General features: G+C 42.2%; 3 protein-coding genes across 8 annotated transcripts in view; 1 reads left to right on the top strand and 2 right to left on the bottom strand.

Moving 5' to 3' along the window:
• LOC141758899 (myosin phosphatase Rho interacting protein) overlaps positions 1-3,429 on the top strand; it is a 54,425-nt gene extending 50,996 nt beyond the window's left edge. For 4 of the 6 annotated variants that reach the window (XM_074620694.1, XM_074620693.1, XM_074620692.1 and 1 more), the window contains 3 exons: positions 316-401; positions 549-649; positions 2,018-3,429. In XM_074620694.1, the coding sequence (XP_074476795.1) occupies positions 316-401; positions 549-635 (173 nt within the window). In that variant the 3' untranslated portion in view covers positions 636-649; positions 2,018-3,429. The remainder of the gene's footprint in view (positions 1-315; positions 402-548; positions 650-2,017) is intronic. The other 2 variants (XM_074620695.1, XM_074620689.1) reach the window with 1 other exon arrangement.
• Positions 3,430-4,660: 1,231 nt separating this feature from the next.
• On the bottom strand, positions 4,661-10,430 carry LOC141758817 (uncharacterized). Its single transcript, XM_074620535.1, has 7 exons — positions 10,399-10,430; positions 8,696-9,563; positions 7,633-8,195; positions 7,407-7,554; positions 6,937-7,307; positions 6,561-6,654; positions 4,661-6,484 (listed from the first exon to the last, which is right to left on the bottom strand). Exons 1-7 carry the CDS (start codon positions 10,428-10,430, stop codon positions 5,726-5,728), a joined length of 2,835 nt encoding a protein of 944 aa, XP_074476636.1. The 3' UTR covers positions 4,661-5,725.
• A 1,256-nt stretch (positions 10,431-11,686) lies between these two features.
• Positions 11,687-16,780, bottom strand: prr35 (proline rich 35). Its single transcript, XM_074619875.1, has 3 exons — positions 16,663-16,780; positions 13,122-14,666; positions 11,687-12,994 (listed from the first exon to the last, which is right to left on the bottom strand). The coding sequence occupies exons 2-3, from the start codon at positions 14,519-14,521 to the stop codon at positions 12,187-12,189; spliced, it is 2,208 nt and encodes a 735-aa protein (XP_074475976.1). The 5' UTR covers positions 14,522-14,666; positions 16,663-16,780; the 3' UTR covers positions 11,687-12,186.
• Positions 16,781-20,065: the final 3,285 nt, after the last annotated feature.

Genomic DNA, 20,065 nt, shown 5'->3' with positions numbered 1-20,065 from the left:
AATCTTGATAGAAGCACAAAGAAGGATTACAGTAGTTATGATGATTCTGATATCTTTTTTTATTTACTTGATGTGGACGATTTGTTAATAAAATAGAGCTACAACTGTTGTAGCTCAGTTTAGCATCATTTACCCTTAAATGCATGTGGTGTTTTTTAAAACATTCCTACATACAGTACTTTGGATCTTTAGCGACCCGGCACTTATATAAGGCAGATTATGCCACATATTAATAATACTTGTAAACTTTACTACTTAACTATTATACCACTAGAGGGTAATGATAATAATGGCACAACTTTATTGTGTTTTTAGATATAATGAAATCAAAAAGTAATCCAGATTTCCTGAAAAAAGAACAATCAACAACCTCCAAGCTATCAAGAGGCCTAAGGTCAAAGGTGAGTGTCAAGTTTAATATTTTTTCTTTCCCTAATTACAGCATTTTGTCTCAAATTCAAACATACAGACGGAGTAAAATCTATGCACTCTAAAGCTACCATCTCAGTTTGCCGTGTGATGTGATGTTGGAAGTTTTTGTCGTACAGACTTTATCACTGTTGATCGTTGCAACTCAGCCGTCACATACTGTAGAAGTGTGTTCCACAGTTGGTCGGTCGGGACGTTTTTACTGAAGGTCTATCGTCCTGTAAGTTTGTCATCTGTCTGTTCTGTCCGTCAGTCTGTCATTGAACAGGTCTCATGGGATAGCTGACACTCCCATTGTGGGGTGATTACCCCCCCGAGCCCCCGCCCCAAGATGTGCTGTAGGTATAGCATGATGTAGAGCAAAGCATGCCCTTAACACCCTCGCATGATCCCACCAAAGCTGATTGTAGTGTCCAACCCTCAGTTAGATATCACAGGCGTGAACATTAGCAGTGCTTGGAAGCGATGATTTGCAAACTTTGTCTAAAAGCCTTTCTGGTTTCATTCCTCCCCTGTACATTGGACATTTTGGGAACAACACGTATTCACATTTTTGCCAAGTTTTAGATGAGGAAATTGATACCACTCTCACACCTGTACGGTAAATATGAGGCTACAGCTAGCAGGCGGTTAGCTTAGCATAGCATAAATACTGGAAAAAGGGAAGCAGCTGTAGCCAGGTTAGGTAAAAAAACAAAATCTGCCCAACAGCCCCTCTAAAGCTCACCAATTAACACGTTATCTATCAAAGTGTAAGAACGTGTTAATTAGTGAGCTTTAGAGGTGCAGGTAGGCAGACTTTGTTTTCTTTGGACAGAGCCGTGCTTGCTGTTCTTCAAAAACACCTAATGATGTTAATGTTTCAGCGAACTCATATTTAATATTTAAAGGTGCAGTGTGTAGGATTTGGCAGCATCTAGCAGTGAGGTTCATATTGCAACCAGTTGATACTTGTCAAGCGTGTAGGAGAACTACGGCGGCCGACGCGAAAACGCAAATTGCCCTTTCTAGAGCCGATGTTTGGTTTGTCCGTTCTGGGCTACTGTAGAAGGTTCTAAGGTAACGAAAACACTAAAGAACTTATTAATATTATATTCCATTTCTGCCAACAATGTAACAATGTCACCCGTGTATTGGCCCCCAAATTTACAGTAAGCTGACATGCAGAACTGTAAGTAGTTTCGGTCTGCAATAGTAGCTTGTAAATATCAGTGTTGCTCATGAACGATCTCAGATCATTACATAGCGGAATGAGAACGCTCTTTTTTTTTTTTTTTTAATGGAACATATCTCACATGTTCCAACATTGTTTTGCTGTGTTAATGTAAAAACCCTTTCTGTAAATGTTGTGTTTTGTCTGATTGTGAGTTTTTAATTTGTTTGTGCGCTCACATACGTTCTCTTTATGTGGCATGATCATATTCCAGCATAACCATTTTTCCTGTAAATCTCACATTGTCGTCCAGAGCAGACGAATTGTTCCTGTTTTGTGATGTGTGTGTGTGTTTTTGCTTTTCTAACACTGTTCTCTGCCTGCATGTACCCTTATCATCTACGAACAATAAATGACTTTCTCTTTCTTTAACAGAGCCTGAAAGAGGGACTAACTGTGCAGGAGCGGATGAAGCTTTTTGAGGCAAAAGATTCCAAAAAGATTTGAATATCAAGAATCTGAAGTTTCTCTTTCGACGGGTTTTGGTCAGATTGCTACGGCCGTGCCAGCATCAGCTGAAGACTCTTATAGGAAATGGAAAAAAATCTATCAAGGTCAATTCTCAACCCCGACCTGCTGCTTCCATGCCTCAGATAAGTTGTCATATTTTTGTTTAATTTCTTTTTTAATTAATGGAAAAACATTTTACTGAATCAATCCTGTGTACGGTTTCTTTAAAAAAAAAAAATCCATAGATGTATAATCTGTCCAATATGGAGATGTGTCAAATAAACTGCGAGAGGGATACATGACAGCATTTTTATTGATCCTCCAAAATGCCAAAACAGACAGCAATACACAGTATGAATAATATATATTTCCCAATATGAATTAAGTATCTGCTGTATTTTATTATTGTTACAGTTTCTATATCTAATAATTTTTAATGTGTTTATTGTCGCACCAGTTCTGTTGTACATAACTACTGGATATATGTACGAGTGTGGTTTGCTATTGATTGTTGGGGCATCTGCTGTACTATAACTACGGTTTGATTGATAGTGGAAAACAATGTGATGCTTAACTTGCTTACGTATGAGAGTTTTATAAAATGGAGTGTCTGTGTGTGAAGGGGGAAAAGAGGGGCGGGATTGCACTTATCACTTGACTACTTGAGGAAGCTTTTTTTTTTTTATTTGTCTCAAATTGGTGTAGTGACTTCAAGTCAATTATTGCAGTGCTACCAAACATCCTGACTTCTGTCAAATTTAGTGAACAATCGTGACTTGTTAGTGATACTGGATTTTCTTTTTTTTCTTTTTTTAAAGTTTCCTAAAACCTGGATTTGTGTTTGCTCAGTTTTGACTTTGGTGTGAGAATATCATCTCAGAAAAAAAACTGAACTATTTAGGACTTTGCATGACTGTACAGTATCATTTGAATTGCAAAATGATCATGTTGCCTCGTTTTCCTACTTTATGCTTTAGTGTGGAACTCTTAACACTAATAAGCTTTGCTTTGCAAGTCCTACTGTTTAGGTGTTGAGATTGAAATGTTTTACTGTAAGCCGCAGTCTTGAAGCACTTGGCCCAATCCCTGACCTCCCACTAAAATCTAGTCGTGCCTCAACTGAGTGAAGAATATAAACATCCATGAAACCTGTGCAGCTATGGATACACACTGTATAGTATTCAAACCACGCCTTGTATATATATATATGCCACACGGAAGACTTCTGTGTTTTGTTTTAAACTTGTACCTTGCTCACTAGCTCTATATGAAATATATATGAATATTTTTTATTTTCATTTGAATGTATATCGTCAAATAAATGAAGTGTTTGGAAATCTTGGAGTCTTTTTTTCCACACATCCATGTGTTAGTGAACCTTATTACACGGCTTTGTCGAATACTTATTTCTGATTGGTCAATCACGGCGTTCTACGTTCTGTTATTTCTTTATAGGCTGATCGTTGCTATGTATAACAGACCGTTGCTATGGGCGCAGTTCTGATGTCGGACTCTGGAGGACCGTTTTTGTGTCAAATTATTGATTTCTTAAGTAAGTAGTCGTGTAATAAGCGGGATAATGTACAGCAAGCTGGCCATTGTTGGGAAAGAATCCCCTTCAGGGCGATGCAAGACGTGCGGCATCGCTCTGTCGGGGTTTCTTTCACAACAATGACCGGCTCGCTGTACATTATCCCTTTCAAAGAGTGTAGAAGCAAAGAGGGGAAACTCCAGGCCATTTCAGTAGAATATGACAATAGAATAAAATTAAACTGACATAAAAAGGCTAGGGTTAGGGTTGTAGTAGCTCATAAAACAGTGACCCATTAACCCATAATACAACATACTATGTTTTTCGACATGCTATGACCTTTTTTCATGACATTTTTCTCTACATACTATAATATTATTTATTTATTTTTCATGACATTTTTCGACAAACTATACTATGACCTTTTTATGACTTTTTCTTTTTTTTTTCTTTTTTTCTGATAATTAAAGTGAGAGGCATTGCACTCTAACAAACGTACGAACAGGAATGCAGCACATAGGAAAAGAGTGTCATTTAGGTTGTAGAACTTCAAGAGGCCATCATGTAGACCACATTCCTATTAATAGTGTCTACAGCATGCCTACTATACAATGACTCTTCCTTTTCTTTTTTTTACATAGGCCACTATACTGTGGCTTTGTCATTACTTTTTTCCGACATATTCCATGCTTCTGCCTCAGCAGAGGTCTCAGGTTTGTCAGTCATGTTTGTTGTTTGTTTAACTGCGTCTCATACTGCATTTCCTTTGCAGCACAAACAAATTCATTTACACTATGGCTACTCCTTCCACATTCAGCCCAGATCACCAGAACTTTACTTTGCATTTTCTTTAAACATTAATTATTCCAGTTGGGTTTTTTTCATCGAACATCTGACCCTCCATTAATATCGTATAAAATTCGTTCATTTACTCACTAGTCCAACCTGTCAGCTCCGGTTGTGTCTCTCTTCTCCGATGCAGTAAGTCACAGTTTGAGCTGGGTTGACGACACGCAATCCCAAAAAAATAAGCAATTAAGTGAATATAGGTAGTTTATTAACAAAAGCTTTTGACTAGAATCACTGAACATAACAAAAGCTTAGCCTAATTAATATTTCAGCGGTATATTTTCTTACTTTGCGGTCTCCTGCTCCTCTCCTCGTCTCATCAGGTGTACACCAGGTGTCATCAATCTGCCTTAATTAATTAAACAACCTGTTGCCATAGCAGCGCTGAACCCACATGGACCATATACACGTTTACTTTCATACATTTATCACCTTTCTCCCAAGTTTTAACCATATACTAGCTCATAGTTCATTATGGCTCCAACACTACTATGACTTTTTACAACATACTATACTATGACTTTTTTTTTTTGCCTACCATACTGTGACTTTTTTCGTCATACTATACTATGAACTTTTTTCGACAAACTATATTATTACTTTTTTAATTTTTTCTGACATACAATACTCTGACATTTTGTATGATTTTTTTATGATATACTATACAATGACATTTATGGCATACTAAATCCCATTTGTATGGCATACTATACTACTACTACTGCTATACTATTGGAGCAACGATCAGTCCAGACAAATAACCGGCAACTATTTTGATAATTGATTAATCTTTAAAGTAATTTTTCATGCAAAAATGCTGTTTTCAGCCTCTCAAATATGGAGATTTGCTGCTTTTCTGTTTTAAACCATATTAAACTGAATATCTTTGGGTTTTGGACTGACAAAACAAGACATTTAAAGACATCACCCTGGACTTTGAGAAACTGGGATGGACATTTTATAGACCAAATGATTAATCTAGAAAATAATCGGCAGATTTGTCGATAATGAAATCGTCGAAATCAATCAATCGAAAATAATCATTACTTTCAGCCCTACCAATAGCTTATTCTTGTCATTATCAATTCCTGTACTATAATTTCCAACTAAATTGATTCTACTTGGTTATTATTTCTTATCTTTGCCAAGTTATTAAGAGCCTGCAAATTAAAACGTTACAGAAACAATGCACGATATAATTCACAGGCAGCGAAAAGATAATCATGGGTATGTTGACATAGTTCACATTTGGTCTAGCCAATTAGCCGTGCCAAGTCTTGTTCTCCACCTCTTCCTCCCTCCTCCTCCTCCTCCTCCTCCTCCTCATTGTCCTTTAAAGCATCGATCAGTCTGACCCAGAAAGCGTCCTGCTCCTGTGGTTCAGGCCACATCAGGTAGGTCTTCTTGCGTACGATCTTGCGTAATCGTGTGTAGGGAGACAGACAGAGGTCAGGTATCTCCTCCAGGAACACCAGCAGCAGGACATCACTGCCATCGCAGAGAAGCCTCAGACTGGCCAGCTGAAACTCCAAGGAGCACCACTCGCTTCGCAGGAAGTGACGTGTCACCACGCAGATGGTGTGGCGAGAGCCGTAAATGGCGGCCTCGATGTTCTCCAGAACAGCAGCGCCGGGGCGAAAGTCTCTGTGGTGGAGGCACAGCCTGAGTCTCGGTGCACCGGCAGCAGGCCTCTCTAGATTGGGCACCAGCTGTTCCATCACCCAGGCCTCGTCCTCAGAGCTGTAGGAGACGAATGCGTCGTACTGGAATTTGGCTCCTGCCGCGCCCCTACGTCCACGTAGTTTAGCCCTGAGGAGGAGCAGCAGGTAGCGCAGAGTGGGGCCCTGTGTGTGCCAGACCAGACACACGCATACGAACAACACGTCCACCACAGAGAAGGCGACGAAGAGGGTGAAGGAAACCTGTTCATAGGAGCAGGCCTTATCGTCAAACTGCCACAGGTAGGGAGATCTCCTGTCGTTGTCACAATACAGGCTGTACAGGTAGGACACCTGGAGGGAATTTAAGACCGCTAGTTACTTTATAACGTACATTAATACTTATCACAGTTTCTGCATCTTCTATTACCTGTGTATGAGTGTCGTGGATGGCCCAGGACTTGAACCAGGCGTTATCACAGGTACAGGTAAGTGGGTTTTCTGTAATGTCCAAAACACGCAATCTGGAAACACAAATATACACCAAGGATGACGTAGAGGTAAAGTGGACACAGAAGCAGTACCTAAAGTCCAATATGCTGCTCATTCATATGCATGGTTAAACCCCTTACTGTATGTCTGTTTTTGAGTGGTTGTCATACTATTTTTGTGATGCAGGTGTGTCCGTTTATTTGACAAGTAGGATATATATAACTCTTGGCAACAAAGCAAAATAAAGGTATTTCACAAAATGCTAAACTATTCCTTTAAGAGCTGCTTGCTAGACATTTCAGTAGCTCCTCTACCTTGGCAGAGCATCCAGCATCGCTTTGTCCACAGTGTGCAGGTGGTTTGACTGGACTTTGAGAACCTCCAGTGTATTATCTGGAGGCATCAGGTTAGCAGGCAGAGCGTCAATGTCCGCCCTGTAAAGAGTCAGCTTCTTCAGACTTTTCAGAGGAGAGAACACTGCGCTCAGGTTGGTCGTTTTCATAAGCACTCCAGCTATGTACAGGAATTTCAATTTGACCAGAGGAACGAAGGCGTCGGCATGGAAGTCCACCTGGATGCTGTGCCCGATGGCGACTGAGGTAAGTTGACGTTGACCTTGGAAGAAACGCGGTCCAATGACACCAATGCCTTCACCTCCGGGCCCCTGGTAGTTCATCTCCAGATACTCCAAATTGGACATAGAAGATAGACAGATAAAAAGATAAACAGATTTATAAATACAGTGCATCCCTCTTCTTAACAACTTACTCTAAAAATGTCATACCTCCAGAGAAGTAAGGTTGATGAAAGGAGATTCATAGGATCTAAAATGAAGGCGGTTGTTGTACAGAACAAACTGCCTCAAATTGGTCAGGCCAGACAAAATGTATGGTGTCAGCCTCTTGATCCGATTCCCACTCAAGTCCAGGTACCTAATGGACAGATGGATGTGTTAAATGAATGGACAGTGTGGAAAATTGAGGAAAGATGAGGCAGAGAATAGTCCATACGTGAGCCTTGTCAGGTCTTGGAAGGTGCCGTCTTCGATGAAATCAATGATGTTTAAGCTGAGGTTGAGCTTCTTTAGCCTCCGCAGCTTACTGAAGGGCTTCTTGCTGATGTATTTCAGCAGGTTGAACTGCAGGTAGAGCTGCTCGAGTCGAGTAAGGGCGCTGAATACCTTTGATGTCAACTCTGTGATTTCATTTTTCAGGAGAGACAGGCGAGTCAGCTTCTTCAGAGGGATGAACCAGTTGGGGTCAATGTCACGTATTTTGCTCCTGTCGAAGCTTATAAACTCGAGGTGGGTCAGGCCTTTGAACGCGTCCGGCTGAATGTCAAGCTTATTTTGATTCAGCTGCAGCACTTTCAGTCCTCGGTAACCGTCAAATGTGGTATGAGATATCTGCTTCAACCCACAGTTGATGAGATAGAGTCTGCTCGTATTGCCCCTCCCCAGCGACAACTGGGCGACATTCCCAAGTTTTGCATCCATAATAACAACCACAGGTGGAGTGTCGCAGTCCAGCAGGCTGGAGTTAGTCGGAGGTAACCTGGATCCTTTCAAGTCAATCTGTATCAAAATAAATGTACATAACATTTCTTTTAAAGGGACAGTGTGTAAGATTTGGCGTCATCTAGTGGTGTGGTTGCAGATTGCAACCAACTGAGTACCCCTCCGCTCACTCCTCTCTTTCCAAGACTGTGGTAACGTGAGCCGCAGAGTGCAAAACCGTGGTAACGCCGTTCCCTCGCTCAGAGGCCATCCTTGCCATAATAACACTACTTTTCACAAGCTGTCGGAGAACTACGTTGGCGTTCAGTGAATGTAGAAACGCGAAAGGCTCTCTCCAGAGCCAGTGGTTGGTTTGTCCACTCTGGGCGCACAACATGGCGGACTCCGTGAAGAGGACCCGCTCCCTATGTAGATATGAAGGGCTCATTCTAAGCCAACGAAAACACAATAATTCTTAGTTGCAGCTTTTGCTAATAGATCGCCCAAACTGTTACACACTGTTCCTTTAAACACATTAAAAATAACATGGATTTTGCATAAGCAACAAGTGCACGTACCTCTACTCTCTCAAGCCGGTCCATTCCTTTTAGCAATCCGCAGATAGTCAATGGAGATTTCTCCACAAACAGAGAAAATGCCACCCGAGAGAGATTCTTCTTTGTCTCCGCCAAGAGTCCCACCAGCACTTCTGCTTTAACTCCCTGACAAAGCAGACTCTTCAGCCGGGGGTTGGAGGCAAAAACATCAGCCTGCAGCTCCAGTTTTGAGTTGTTGGACAGCCTGATGAACTCAAGGGCAGGGAAACCGCTCACATTAAACATCCTCTGGATGTTGTTTGCAAAAAGATCGAGCCGCCGAAGAGTGGAGGATCCACCAGAGTCCCCGCAACTGAAGGCCTTGAGCATGTTCAGGGACAGATCGAGTTCTTGAATCGCTGGGAGGAAGTTAAAGATAACCGGAGTGATTGTCGCAAGTATGTTGTGGGTCAGAAGCAGGGTTTGTAGCCTGGTGAACCCATCAAAGGCACTGGGGTGGATGTGTGAGATGTTGTTGCAGGTGAGGTTGAGACAATCCAGGACACCCAGGCCTCTGAATTCTCCCCCTTTTAGAGAGACCAGCTGGTTCTGGCTCAGGTCCAGGCGTTTGAGTCCAGGCACCTGACTGAATGATCCAGGTGGGATGACTCTGATCTTGTTCTTGGACAGGTTGAGCGTTGTTATGTTATCTGGGATCATGCCAACGACTTCAGAGAGGTTAGCGATGTTCTGGTTGAAGCACCACATGACATCCGTCATGGGGAAGTTCCGAGAGCAGCCTTTAAAGCCAAAACCGCAGCAGGCCGAGGTGTTGAGCAGAAGCAGGAACAGGACAGATCGCGCCATCGTTACTTGACAGCACAGACCGCAGAGGTCAGACCAAAGAAATCTAAAAATATGTTAAGATAGATAAGCAAATGCATCATGGGGAAGTTAAAGTATAATCTCACAAAGTAGCCACACTGACATTTTCTTGAAGAGATAAAGCATTTAAACCTACAATAGCTGATTTTTTTTAACCTTTTGTCAGCAGACATGTGCTGCCGGTGGCCTAAAACTACGCTACGAGAGCGGTGAGAGTGAACCAACACCGCAAAATTGCAGAAAAGTTAACGAAACTCGTTTCAAAGCTCCGTAAAGCCGAGGGGAGCTGCAGATTCAGGCGATAATTGTAAAACTGTAAAACATAATGCACTCTTTAATGAATACAGCATTTAGATACAAATAGACATGACTATGAGTGGAATTAATCAATTACAATTCCTTTTTCAATCACTGTTTTTTGTGTAATTGCAAGTTTTTGGATTGTGTTTTGAGATATACATTATTATCAATTTCAAGCATGGTTCAATTAAACTTCATGACTCAATTTTAAATAACACTCCACATAAATACTGCGTCAATCGTATATTAGCAATATGAGGAGCCAGAGTTATCAGTCAGACTACAAAGGAAATCTGACCTTGCTTTGTAACCATCGTTATTTTGATCAAGTATAAATCTTGTACCTGTCTGCCTTTCATAACATTAATGTGGCAACTTTTACAGAGCTAAATATAAAATATCTATTTTCTTCTTTTACTTTTTACAGTATGTTCTTCTTACTTACTAACATACTCTGTAACATTATAATCTAAATATGTAAATTAACTTTGACTTTGTCTAAATTTGAATATTTTTAAAGCATGTTCCAACCTTTACAATTATAAAATATTAAAACATACCCTTTAATGCTCCTCTTATGCTGCTTTAACATCCGCAACTGCACTTCCTTTAACTCAGTTATCTCTGCATGTCTACTTAAATCATAAGCTTTTTGAGGAAGGATGTTGTCTACGGCTCTGATGACTGAAGAAAATAAGACTTTAAATCATTTGTCCACACGAGGGAGCTACCGACTTGGATCCTGATTTTAGTGAAGCTACAACAGAGATAGTGTAATACTTACTTTCATGTCTAAAACATCTAAATTGGCATTTAGCAGAAACCCTTAAAACGAGTCAGACATTATGTCAACATTTAGATTCTTTTTTTAGGGGGAGTCCGTTGGTGATACTAAACTGTTCAGTCGTTGGCTTTACACACAACTACTTTAAAACTCTACATGAATACTGCCAAAAATCAAGTCATTTTAAAGCTCTACTTTAGTGAGAAAATTGAGCAACGAAAAATGTATTTTTTTGTGAGAAAACATGAATGCACAAGGTCAAGAGTTTTTTTTTCTTTTTGTAAATAAACAAATATTTGCTGTGGTGGTGTGATGTTTCCATCTGATGATTTTAACATGTCTTAACACTTTATACATATTATGCATTATATTTAAAATTCTAATTATTTGCACCCATATGCTTGAATAACAGCTTTTTTTTTTTGTTTTTAAAGAATGTAGTGAGTTAAATTACAAATATGTTTTTTGTAATAACCCAACACATTCAGCCAATATCAAATGTTAATTGGATAAAAAAAAAAGATCAGACTGGCATTTTGACCTCTCCAGTGTGAACATCCACTGTGGGCTCTTCTGGTCGTGGCAGCTGACCTTTGCCACCGTGTGTGTGTGTGAGTGTGAGGGTGGTGAAGGGGCCGGCGGACGTGGGGCAACCCGGCGCTTGGTGCCCGTCCTTGGAGGCGACAGGTAGTCCTACGTTTAGTCTACGTGATGCCCTGACCTTTGCAGGGAGGCCCCTCAATCCACGAGCACAGAGGCACAGGTGAACCCGCTGATGGCGATTTAGCTTAAGGAGCTGCTTCACCTTTAGCACTGTGTCAGGGCAGATAGAGGAGAGTCAGGTGGTGCTGCCACTATGAGTCTGTTTGTCTCTTATTTAGACTTTAAATGATAGTGATGGCATTTCGCCTCATGGTCTTTACCATCGAGACTGAACAGTTCAAATGTTCAAATAATATAAAAGTTTTTGACTTTACACAGTGAACTCCATTCCCATTTTCCCCTTTTATTGTTCCACTTTCATAAAAATGAAGGAAACTATTTGTTTTTTTACTCAGTTTATTCAAAGAAATACAGTGTGTATAATACAATTTATTGTCATCAAGTGAAATGATGCAGTCCAACATGACATCATCCCTATAAAACCATTTTTACCCTTTTAAACATTTTACTTACATTTATTGTAATTACAATATTTACAAATCCATTCAAAGGATTGTCTCTCAATATGATTTTTTAATGGACTTAATTATTCAAATGATCCTGATGGAGTTTATTGTTAAGTGCTTATGTTACATTTTTAAATAATGTTGAGGAGAATCTTAATGTAACAATCAATGTCCGTAGTGCATTTGTAAGACTTTTTTTTTTTTTTTTTCAAATATTGTCATTCATCCCTGTTTGTCTTATAAGGTGCAACATGTTTGAGGTTTTTGTGAAGTTAAAAGTTAAGAGTGAGAGTCCTCTTCCAGCCAGTGAAAATCAAAGGCATGCCAGTAATAATGAAGACAACTGCATCGGAACAACTGTACGGAGCCGGTTATATTACAGTCAGAAGAATAGTTTAATTGTCAGTAGCTGTCAAAGGGCTCGGAGGACACTGGGCTTCTAGTCGCTGTATGGACGGGGGTCTCTTTGGGGTTTTGGCAGAGGAGGGGATGTCGGTGAACACCACTGAGCGGCCGTCTGGGCAGAGCAGCACGCTGGAGTCCGCCTCGCACTTGGTGGTTCTGCTCGGCCACAAGGCCTCAGCAGAACTGGGCCTCATGCCGAGACCGCCTGGAGAAAGAACCTCTGTGTTCACCACCGACACCTGACTCATCTTGATCAGCATGTCCAACGACTGCTTACGGCTCTCCAACGAAGCCTTCATCGCCTTCCTCTCATTCTCTTCTTCCTCCCTTTTCTCCTCCAGTTCCTCGTCCTCCTCCTCAGTCTCTGTCGCGTTGCCTTTAAGGCTGCCGTCCTCTCTCGTGTCACCGACCAAATCTGTTGAGTCCCTCTTGACTGACAGGTCGAGAGGCCCGTCGCTCTGGCGAGCCGTCCGCTCCAGCGCCTGGTGGATGTGGGAGAGCTCGCTGCGGATTTTGCCCAGGTGTTCCCAGAGGTGGCGCTGGGCGGGAAGGTCCTCCTTCTCCAGGTGGGAGATTTTGCGTTCGGCCTCCTGGTACTCCTGTAAGGCCTTGGAGAGGTCACTGAGGAGAGCAGCCACCGACTCTGAAGCTCCCTCCCCCATTGTCCGGGCAGCAGTCGGGTCCTGGCTGTTAGGACCCCCACAGGTGGAAAGAGAGGATGTTTCACTGTTGGGACTGGTGCGAGGGTCATTGTACCACAGGTCAGTGGGCCGGGTCGGAAGCTGAGCATCCTGTAAACTGAGGATGGGAGAAATTTAGGGCTTTTTACTTGTAAATATATCATATTTGAGAGTACAGTATAACAAAATGAAACATGATGGAAAAACAATAACTTAAAATAGGGACATTTTATGGAAATCTTTACCTTCCATGGAAGAGGAGTTTGTCCGCTGTCATATTAAGACTTGATGCAGTCTGAATATTCTTCAGAAGGTCCAAAGCGAAACCACCCACGGCCGGCTTCTTCTCCACAGGTGCCTCATGGTTCCCCAGCGGGGCCCCCGTCCTCTTGAGGCCCCAGGTTGCTTTGCTTTCCTTGGCGGTAGCCTGCAGTTTATCCCCCAACCTGTAGCCCTGTTCGGGGGAGTCTCTCTGAGGTGACGCCCAGCCAGCAGGGGAAACGGTGGCGGTCCCCGGCCGCAAAGCAGGCACTTTCCACAGATTGACTTTAGGCTGGAAGCCAGACAGGGGATTCACCTCCAGACTGTTTGTGGACGTCTTGAGCGCTTTGCTGGCGTCGCTGTGACTGGAGGCCGCTCCGAACGTGTGCTCGCACAGGAACGGGTAGTAGAGGCGAGGGGGGAGGAGAGCTCTGTCTGTGTGGGCGCTGGAGGCCGGGTGCATTAGCTGAGCGGCCGACGCCAGGAAGGGAAGCTGGGCGAGCTGCGCGTGGGTCTGGGCGGAGATACCCGTGGTAGCGGTGGGAATAGCTGAGTTCATGTAGGAGAAGAGGCTGGGGCTGATGGGGTAGCCCACGCCGAGCACTGACAGGTTGAGTCCGGTCGGATCCTGGTAATCCACCAGGTTCGGCGGAGGAGGGTAACAGGGGATTGAACTGCTCACTCGGGGCTGAGCACCGTCAGCTTTGGCCTTAGTGTGGCCGGACGCCAACAGCCGCCACTGCTCCGACAGCAGACTAGGAGCTGTCAGATACGTCTTGGACAGCTTGTAGTGTTTCAGCTGGGCCTCTACCTCTACTGAGCGTGCTCGTAGAAGCTGATCTTCCAGGGAGAGCATGTCAGCCATCAGAAGCTCTGACTCTGGCTGTTTGATTTTCCTGGTAGTGCACTCTGCAGGGTCTCCTCTGTTGCGGTCTCTGGAGCTCTCTTTCGTGACCTCCAGCCCCTCTCCTCGTCCTCCCTCTTCTTCATCGTCTGGTCCTTGGCTTTCCCTCTCCTCACCATCCTCCTCCACGGCCCTTCGGTGCCTCTGTCCCTCCTCCGTCCGCGTCACCTGCTCCAGTCCGTCTTTCCCGGTAACTTGATGGCCGTGCGCCTGCTGAAAGGGTCGTAACTGTTCCGGGTGCAGGATGTTGCCCTTTTTATACGGCCAGTCGGACTCTATGAGCAGAGAAAGGGAGTTCTTGCACAGGCTGTACTTCATGTGGTTGTACAGGTGGGACTTCTCCATGCAGGTGAAGGGGCACTGGAAGCACTTGTAGTTGTAGGGTTTGCCCCACGGCCGGGGAATATAGTGAGGCTTCTTCGGCTTGCGCTCCTTGTGTTTGCTGGCAGACGACACTTTACAAGCGTCGTCCTTGGACATGATTGAGTCTTGGTATTTATAAAGATTGTGAGATTAAAATGATGATAATTCAAGATTCAGATTTTTAGATTGTAAATCTTTTGTGCCAGGTTTCATTTCATTGGTTTTTCCTCAGTTTGGTTCTGAAAAAGAGCATTTCTTGAACCTGTGAACACACAAGACAGTTTTGTAAGAATAAAGGTTTTTTAAAACAGATGAGAAACAACAAATTTACAGATTTTATATTTTTCCTATATTTTTCAATTCCACTTTATTTGTTCTGAAAGTAGACAGCGTGCAGAAATGCAGCTCTGTAAGACATCGCAATATAAAGTTCTGTGTGCACTGAAGGGTGCTATATATCATTATGCACATATGTGTATTAAGAGAGCACATTTGTTGTCTGCCTAAGCCGAGGGTTGCCACTAACCTAACTGCAGGGAGGCCCACGCTGCTCAGTTCTCACTGTACCTGCCACTACTCATTAGTTCCAGTGCAGCACCGGGCGCTAGCAGGGTCCAGGGCTGGGGGGCAAACGGGGGCCGTCACAGGGGACTCTGCACCTGTGCAAGGGGGGGCCCTCGCAACACTAACAGGCCTGCTTGCTCGCGCTTAGGGCCGGACCCTCGGAGGCCGGCTACAGGCGCAGCGCGGCCAGGCTGAGGGTTGCAGGTATGGAGGAGAGAGGAGTTGGGGGTTTGAGGCCTGGTTCCTAATGAGAGCCTGGCGTCATGCCTATAGGGCGTCATTAGTGCCAGGACTGGGATCTGGGTCAGGACATGGTGCATAAGTTCAACTGCTCTCCTGAACTCTTGTCTCGTCTTACTACTTCTGCATTTAGAGCTGGGTCATATTATAATACTCAATAAGCAATAATAGCATCTATTTTGACAGGTTACCTTTTAATTATAAGATGTATTGTATACAAAAAGGAATTTTAAAAGGCTTTAATTATTGTGATTATTTTGTTACTTGATGTATTTTATAAGAGAAGGTAAAAACCTCTCAGCACCAATAAATCAAATGACGGACATTTTGATTAATTTATTATTTTTAACATGATTTTATTATGTCTTTCTTCATCTATAAATGTGTAGCAAACAGCCGCAATTCAGAGATTTAAAGAGATCAATTTACACACTGTCCGATGTTTCTCTCTTATGTTTTTTTTATTTCCATCCCTCCTCATCATCCATTGGCTTTAGTTTAATTAATACCTCTCTCTTCTCTAATCCCCCTAAAATAAATTAAATACCCTACAATAAATGTTTTTTTTCATCTGTTAAATTACAGAAACTTTGTGATCTTTTTCTACTTTAAGCCAGGCCGTTGGGGGAACCCTGCGGTGAAAGAAGAAGATGTGAGGAGGAGTGTGCTCCTCAATTTAAAACACTCTGCTTTGAGGCTTTTTATTTTGTCTTTTTTTCCCCCCCAGGGTCATTCAAAGATGAAAGTCTGTGTGATGTTCAGCGTCCGAGGCTGAAGTAAAGATAAACTTCACCAACCAATCTTTTTCTGTCTTACACAGACGGCTCATGACAGAGTTTTTGATGTAAAGGCCAGCGAAGCAAAACACAGGTGATGGATGGCCGGTTATATTGAGAGACAGCAGACAACCTCATCTATAAAACCCACAGCGCGGAGAGTGATGATGAAAGCCACAGTGAGTCTAACACAGGATGGCAGGCTGTTGCCGACTGCTCTCCCAATTGGACCCTAAGAATTGGCCCGTTTTGCGGCTGGCCATTTGATTGGCTCTCTTGTCCGCCCCGGGGCTCTGACCTGAGCTTTGAGCTCATAATGGAACCTAACAGCTGCTGCTACGATCCAATCAATAAAAATCATTTTTACAGTAGTTTTTGTTTTCCTCTTCTGGCCACTGCTATCCACTCGCCTCTCCACTGACTGTGCACTTTGGCCCCCCGCTGCCCCATATCCAAACCCTGCGGTCTTGTTTTAAGCTTTTAGGGCTGATGATCAAACAAGCCTAACCGCTTGAACATCTATTGTTCCAATTAAGGAGGTTCACCACACTAAAAGCTTTGACAAGTTACATGCAACAGCAACCACACCACCGACAGCCTATGGGACGGGCTGTTTGTACAGTAAGTAAATGCACACAACGACTGGAACTGAAAGTGTTTTATAAATTCATACTTTACCTATAAGATGGTTGTCAGGATGATGAGTTGGTTATCTGAAAAAGAAGAAAGATTACAAATTTATTGTCATTAGTTATCTTAATCTCTGTTTCATTTTCAACATAATAACAACTGTCCTTTTAACTCAATTTGATATTACAACCAAAAAAAACATTTTTCTACAAACAAAATAAATGTATTGTATGTATGAATTGACACATTATTTACTGGCATTTAAATTTGACAGACAAACATCAGATGATGCTGCAGCTGATAGATTAATAAAAGGTTTTAGGGTTAAGGTTTAGGGTTACTTGGGTTACAAGAAATGCATTAAAATCACATTTTATAATGCTATAATCGCATGTGTAAAATTAGTGGCAGTACAGTGTATAACTTTAACTTTAAAAGTATATATATGGCAATAAAAAAAAATATTTTAGAACATTTTCTGACCACATTCAATCTTAAAAATTAACAATCATTGCATTAAAACTAAAATTTAAAACTTTTCCTTTTATTTTTCAAAAACTACAAAATAAAAGACAAATTAAATAAAAGCACAATTTACATCAGGCCTCTCCTTTAGTTCCTTTATAAAATTAACACTTAACAAACTAACCTGCTTGCAAGCCACGAGCTACTTGAAAGTGGAGGAGAAATGTATTCATCCGTACCTAGAGAGCGTCCCGGTGAGGCTGGCTGTCACTCCTCTGCAGCGGCACTGAGAGGGCAGCGCGTCCCGCTCAAATAGGAGCGCAGGAGCGAGTGTGGAGATATATATTGACTGGGAGCATTGCCCGCAGGCACTACAATACAGCAGCTTCCCCCCCGCCCCCACCTCCTCCTCTCCTCCCTTTCACCCTCTCCTCCCTCTCTCCCCCTGGATTGTCAAATGTGGTCTCTACCTTGCAGCCAGGATGCAATATAACAATTTACACAATATTGGCAAAGGTTAGGTTGGTGATGGCTTCTCTTTAAAACGGACGGTGGAGATGACTTTATTGTCTGGGGTTAATTCCTCATTTTTAAAGGTAGATTCATGTTTGTTTTTATTGTTTTTAAACCAAATTTGCACTGAAAACTGAAACAATTACACGATTGTCTGATTATTAGCAGCATCCAGGTGAAGAACAAAGGTTGTTAAAGTTTAGCGTTTGTTTTTAACCCTTTTGAAAGACTTTAAAAAAAACTAAAAAACAGCGGAGACAAGAGGTAAGACTGAACAATCAGCTGAACTGACCAATCATGTACTGAAACCAGTTTAAATTAAAAAAAACAACTGAAAAACAATTTCTTATCAATCATTTCTTGTTTTCAATCAACTTTCACTTGTCAAAGGCAAATATTTCACAATGAAAATTACATGAAAACATCAGTAAAATGCACATAACAGGATGATTTCCAGCAGATATAACTGGGATGAAAAGACATAACTGGCATTGTATGAACTAATTCAAATTGGAGCAATGTCACAGCCTTAGTTTTTAAGTTTTAATCATTTTATCCCTCGTTTTTTTCTGTTATCTTATTGACTTTTATTTTATTTAACATTTTTTTGTTGTAATTTCCAATCTTGCAAAATTGTTGCCCACTTTTTGTTGTTTTTATATTTTGTCTGTGTTGTTTTAATCTTGCTATGTAAAGCACCTCTCATGTTTGTATGATAGGTGCTATATAAATAAAGTTGAGTTTAGTCCTCCAAATGCTGCAAGAAAAAAAGGGAGGATTTGTTACAGATATCTTTACATATGAGAGAGCTTCCATCTCTCGCTTCTGCTGCTCTAAAATACACAGTTAAGCATTCGAATACAGACTATTGTCCCCTATTTCACCATTCATTTTTGCTCACTATATCTGTCTTTGTAATTTGCAATGCATTATATTAAGGGCTCACAAGATAGGCCTGCAAATTTCTGTGATCATGTGATTCTGTGATGTGATAAAGGTGTGTTTATCTGCTCTTGTGCACCTTTGTCTGCGTGCCTCTCTGTGATTGTCTAACAGAGTAAGTATGAGTGTGTTTTTGGGGTGGCTGGGGGTTCTTTCCACTTCACTTCACCTGCATCACCAACAACATGCAGACAGCCGGGCGTTTAGTGCAGTGGTACGGGGCACTGGATGGGTTACTGACAGGAGATCACATCGACAGGCGATGACTGACATGTGTCCTCTGACAGTTCAGACTCTATTCCCTTGAACTCCTCCTCTTTGTTTGTCCTCTCCCACTTTATCTGCCCTTCTTATTTATCTCTTTGTCTCCCACTCACTCCTCATCTCCTATACCCCCTTCCTCTTCCTTTTCTCTTACCCCGTCTCCTAAATCAAAACCCAACCTCTCAATCTCCACTTTCTCTCCTCCTTCTTTCTTTATCCATCTGCTCTCTTCGCCTGTGGCGGGCTTTGGGTCAACTCCAGGTTTCTTCATTTCCCTCCTCTGGCTGGGTGGGAAGCGCGCATGCGAGCCCCCTTTGAGAAATGTCAGTGTCCGTGTGCTGGGAAAGTCGGGGGCCCTTCACGAGCCATCAGACCCGCTGTCACACCGAGGCGGCCAAATGGAGACTGACAGGCCACTCCATAGAGCCTAACCATCTGTACCAAATGTGACAGCAGGGGAAAGAGGATGTCTGGTAAATCAGGAGGAACGACAGGAGCGCACTGTGACACGGAGGAGGAAGTAGAGAAGGAAGAGGAGCAAGATCCTCCACTTCTTAAAGCGCGGGGCACATGGGAGGTGATGTCAGTTATTTGTCCAAGAGAGAGTAAGAGACTGTTTCTCTGCAACTACAGCGACACTTGGGAGACAGTGTCAGTTTCTCCTGTTAAGTGTAAGCGTGTTAAGTGAGGACTGACTCCTTCAGTGCTGCCACTTCCTTCAGCCTCTTTGTTGTCAAGAAAGATTGTTGGTATTGGAGATGCCAAATGTTTTAGCCTGCATAAAGTCTTGTTTTGAACAAACACTATCTATCGCTATGCTTTCTTTAAACTCCTACTAATTAGTTTTAAATACTAAGAGCTAGAAGTTTCCATAGATAACAAATATGTCATGCAGAATAAAATATAAAAGAACCTCAGGATTGAAGGATTTGAAGGGTGTTTTTCCTCCTGAATCAAATGGGTGATCATGAATAAAAATAGTATTGTATTGCTTATAATATAGCCACAGAGCCAACAAGGGCATACTGGGTTGTAAACTCATTAGGTGGACACATTTAAAGTTATCATGAGACTTGCATCCCCCCGCTTGAATAAACACTACGCTAAGGAGTCATAAAAAGGCATACAGATGTGAAAATCATCAGTAAAATGTGTGCTAGAGAGATTATTGCCTTTGGTGCAACATCCTAATACATACACTATATTTAATAGACGTAAGAAGACGTATCTCATAATAAAACATCCTGCTGTAGAAACAGGTAAAGCA

The sequence above is a fragment of the Sebastes fasciatus genome, chromosome 20 (genome assembly GCF_043250625.1).
Source record: "Sebastes fasciatus isolate fSebFas1 chromosome 20, fSebFas1.pri, whole genome shotgun sequence".
Classification (NCBI taxonomy): domain Eukaryota; kingdom Metazoa; phylum Chordata; class Actinopteri; order Perciformes; family Sebastidae; genus Sebastes; species Sebastes fasciatus.
This window is presented reverse-complemented; position numbering and strand designations above follow the sequence as displayed.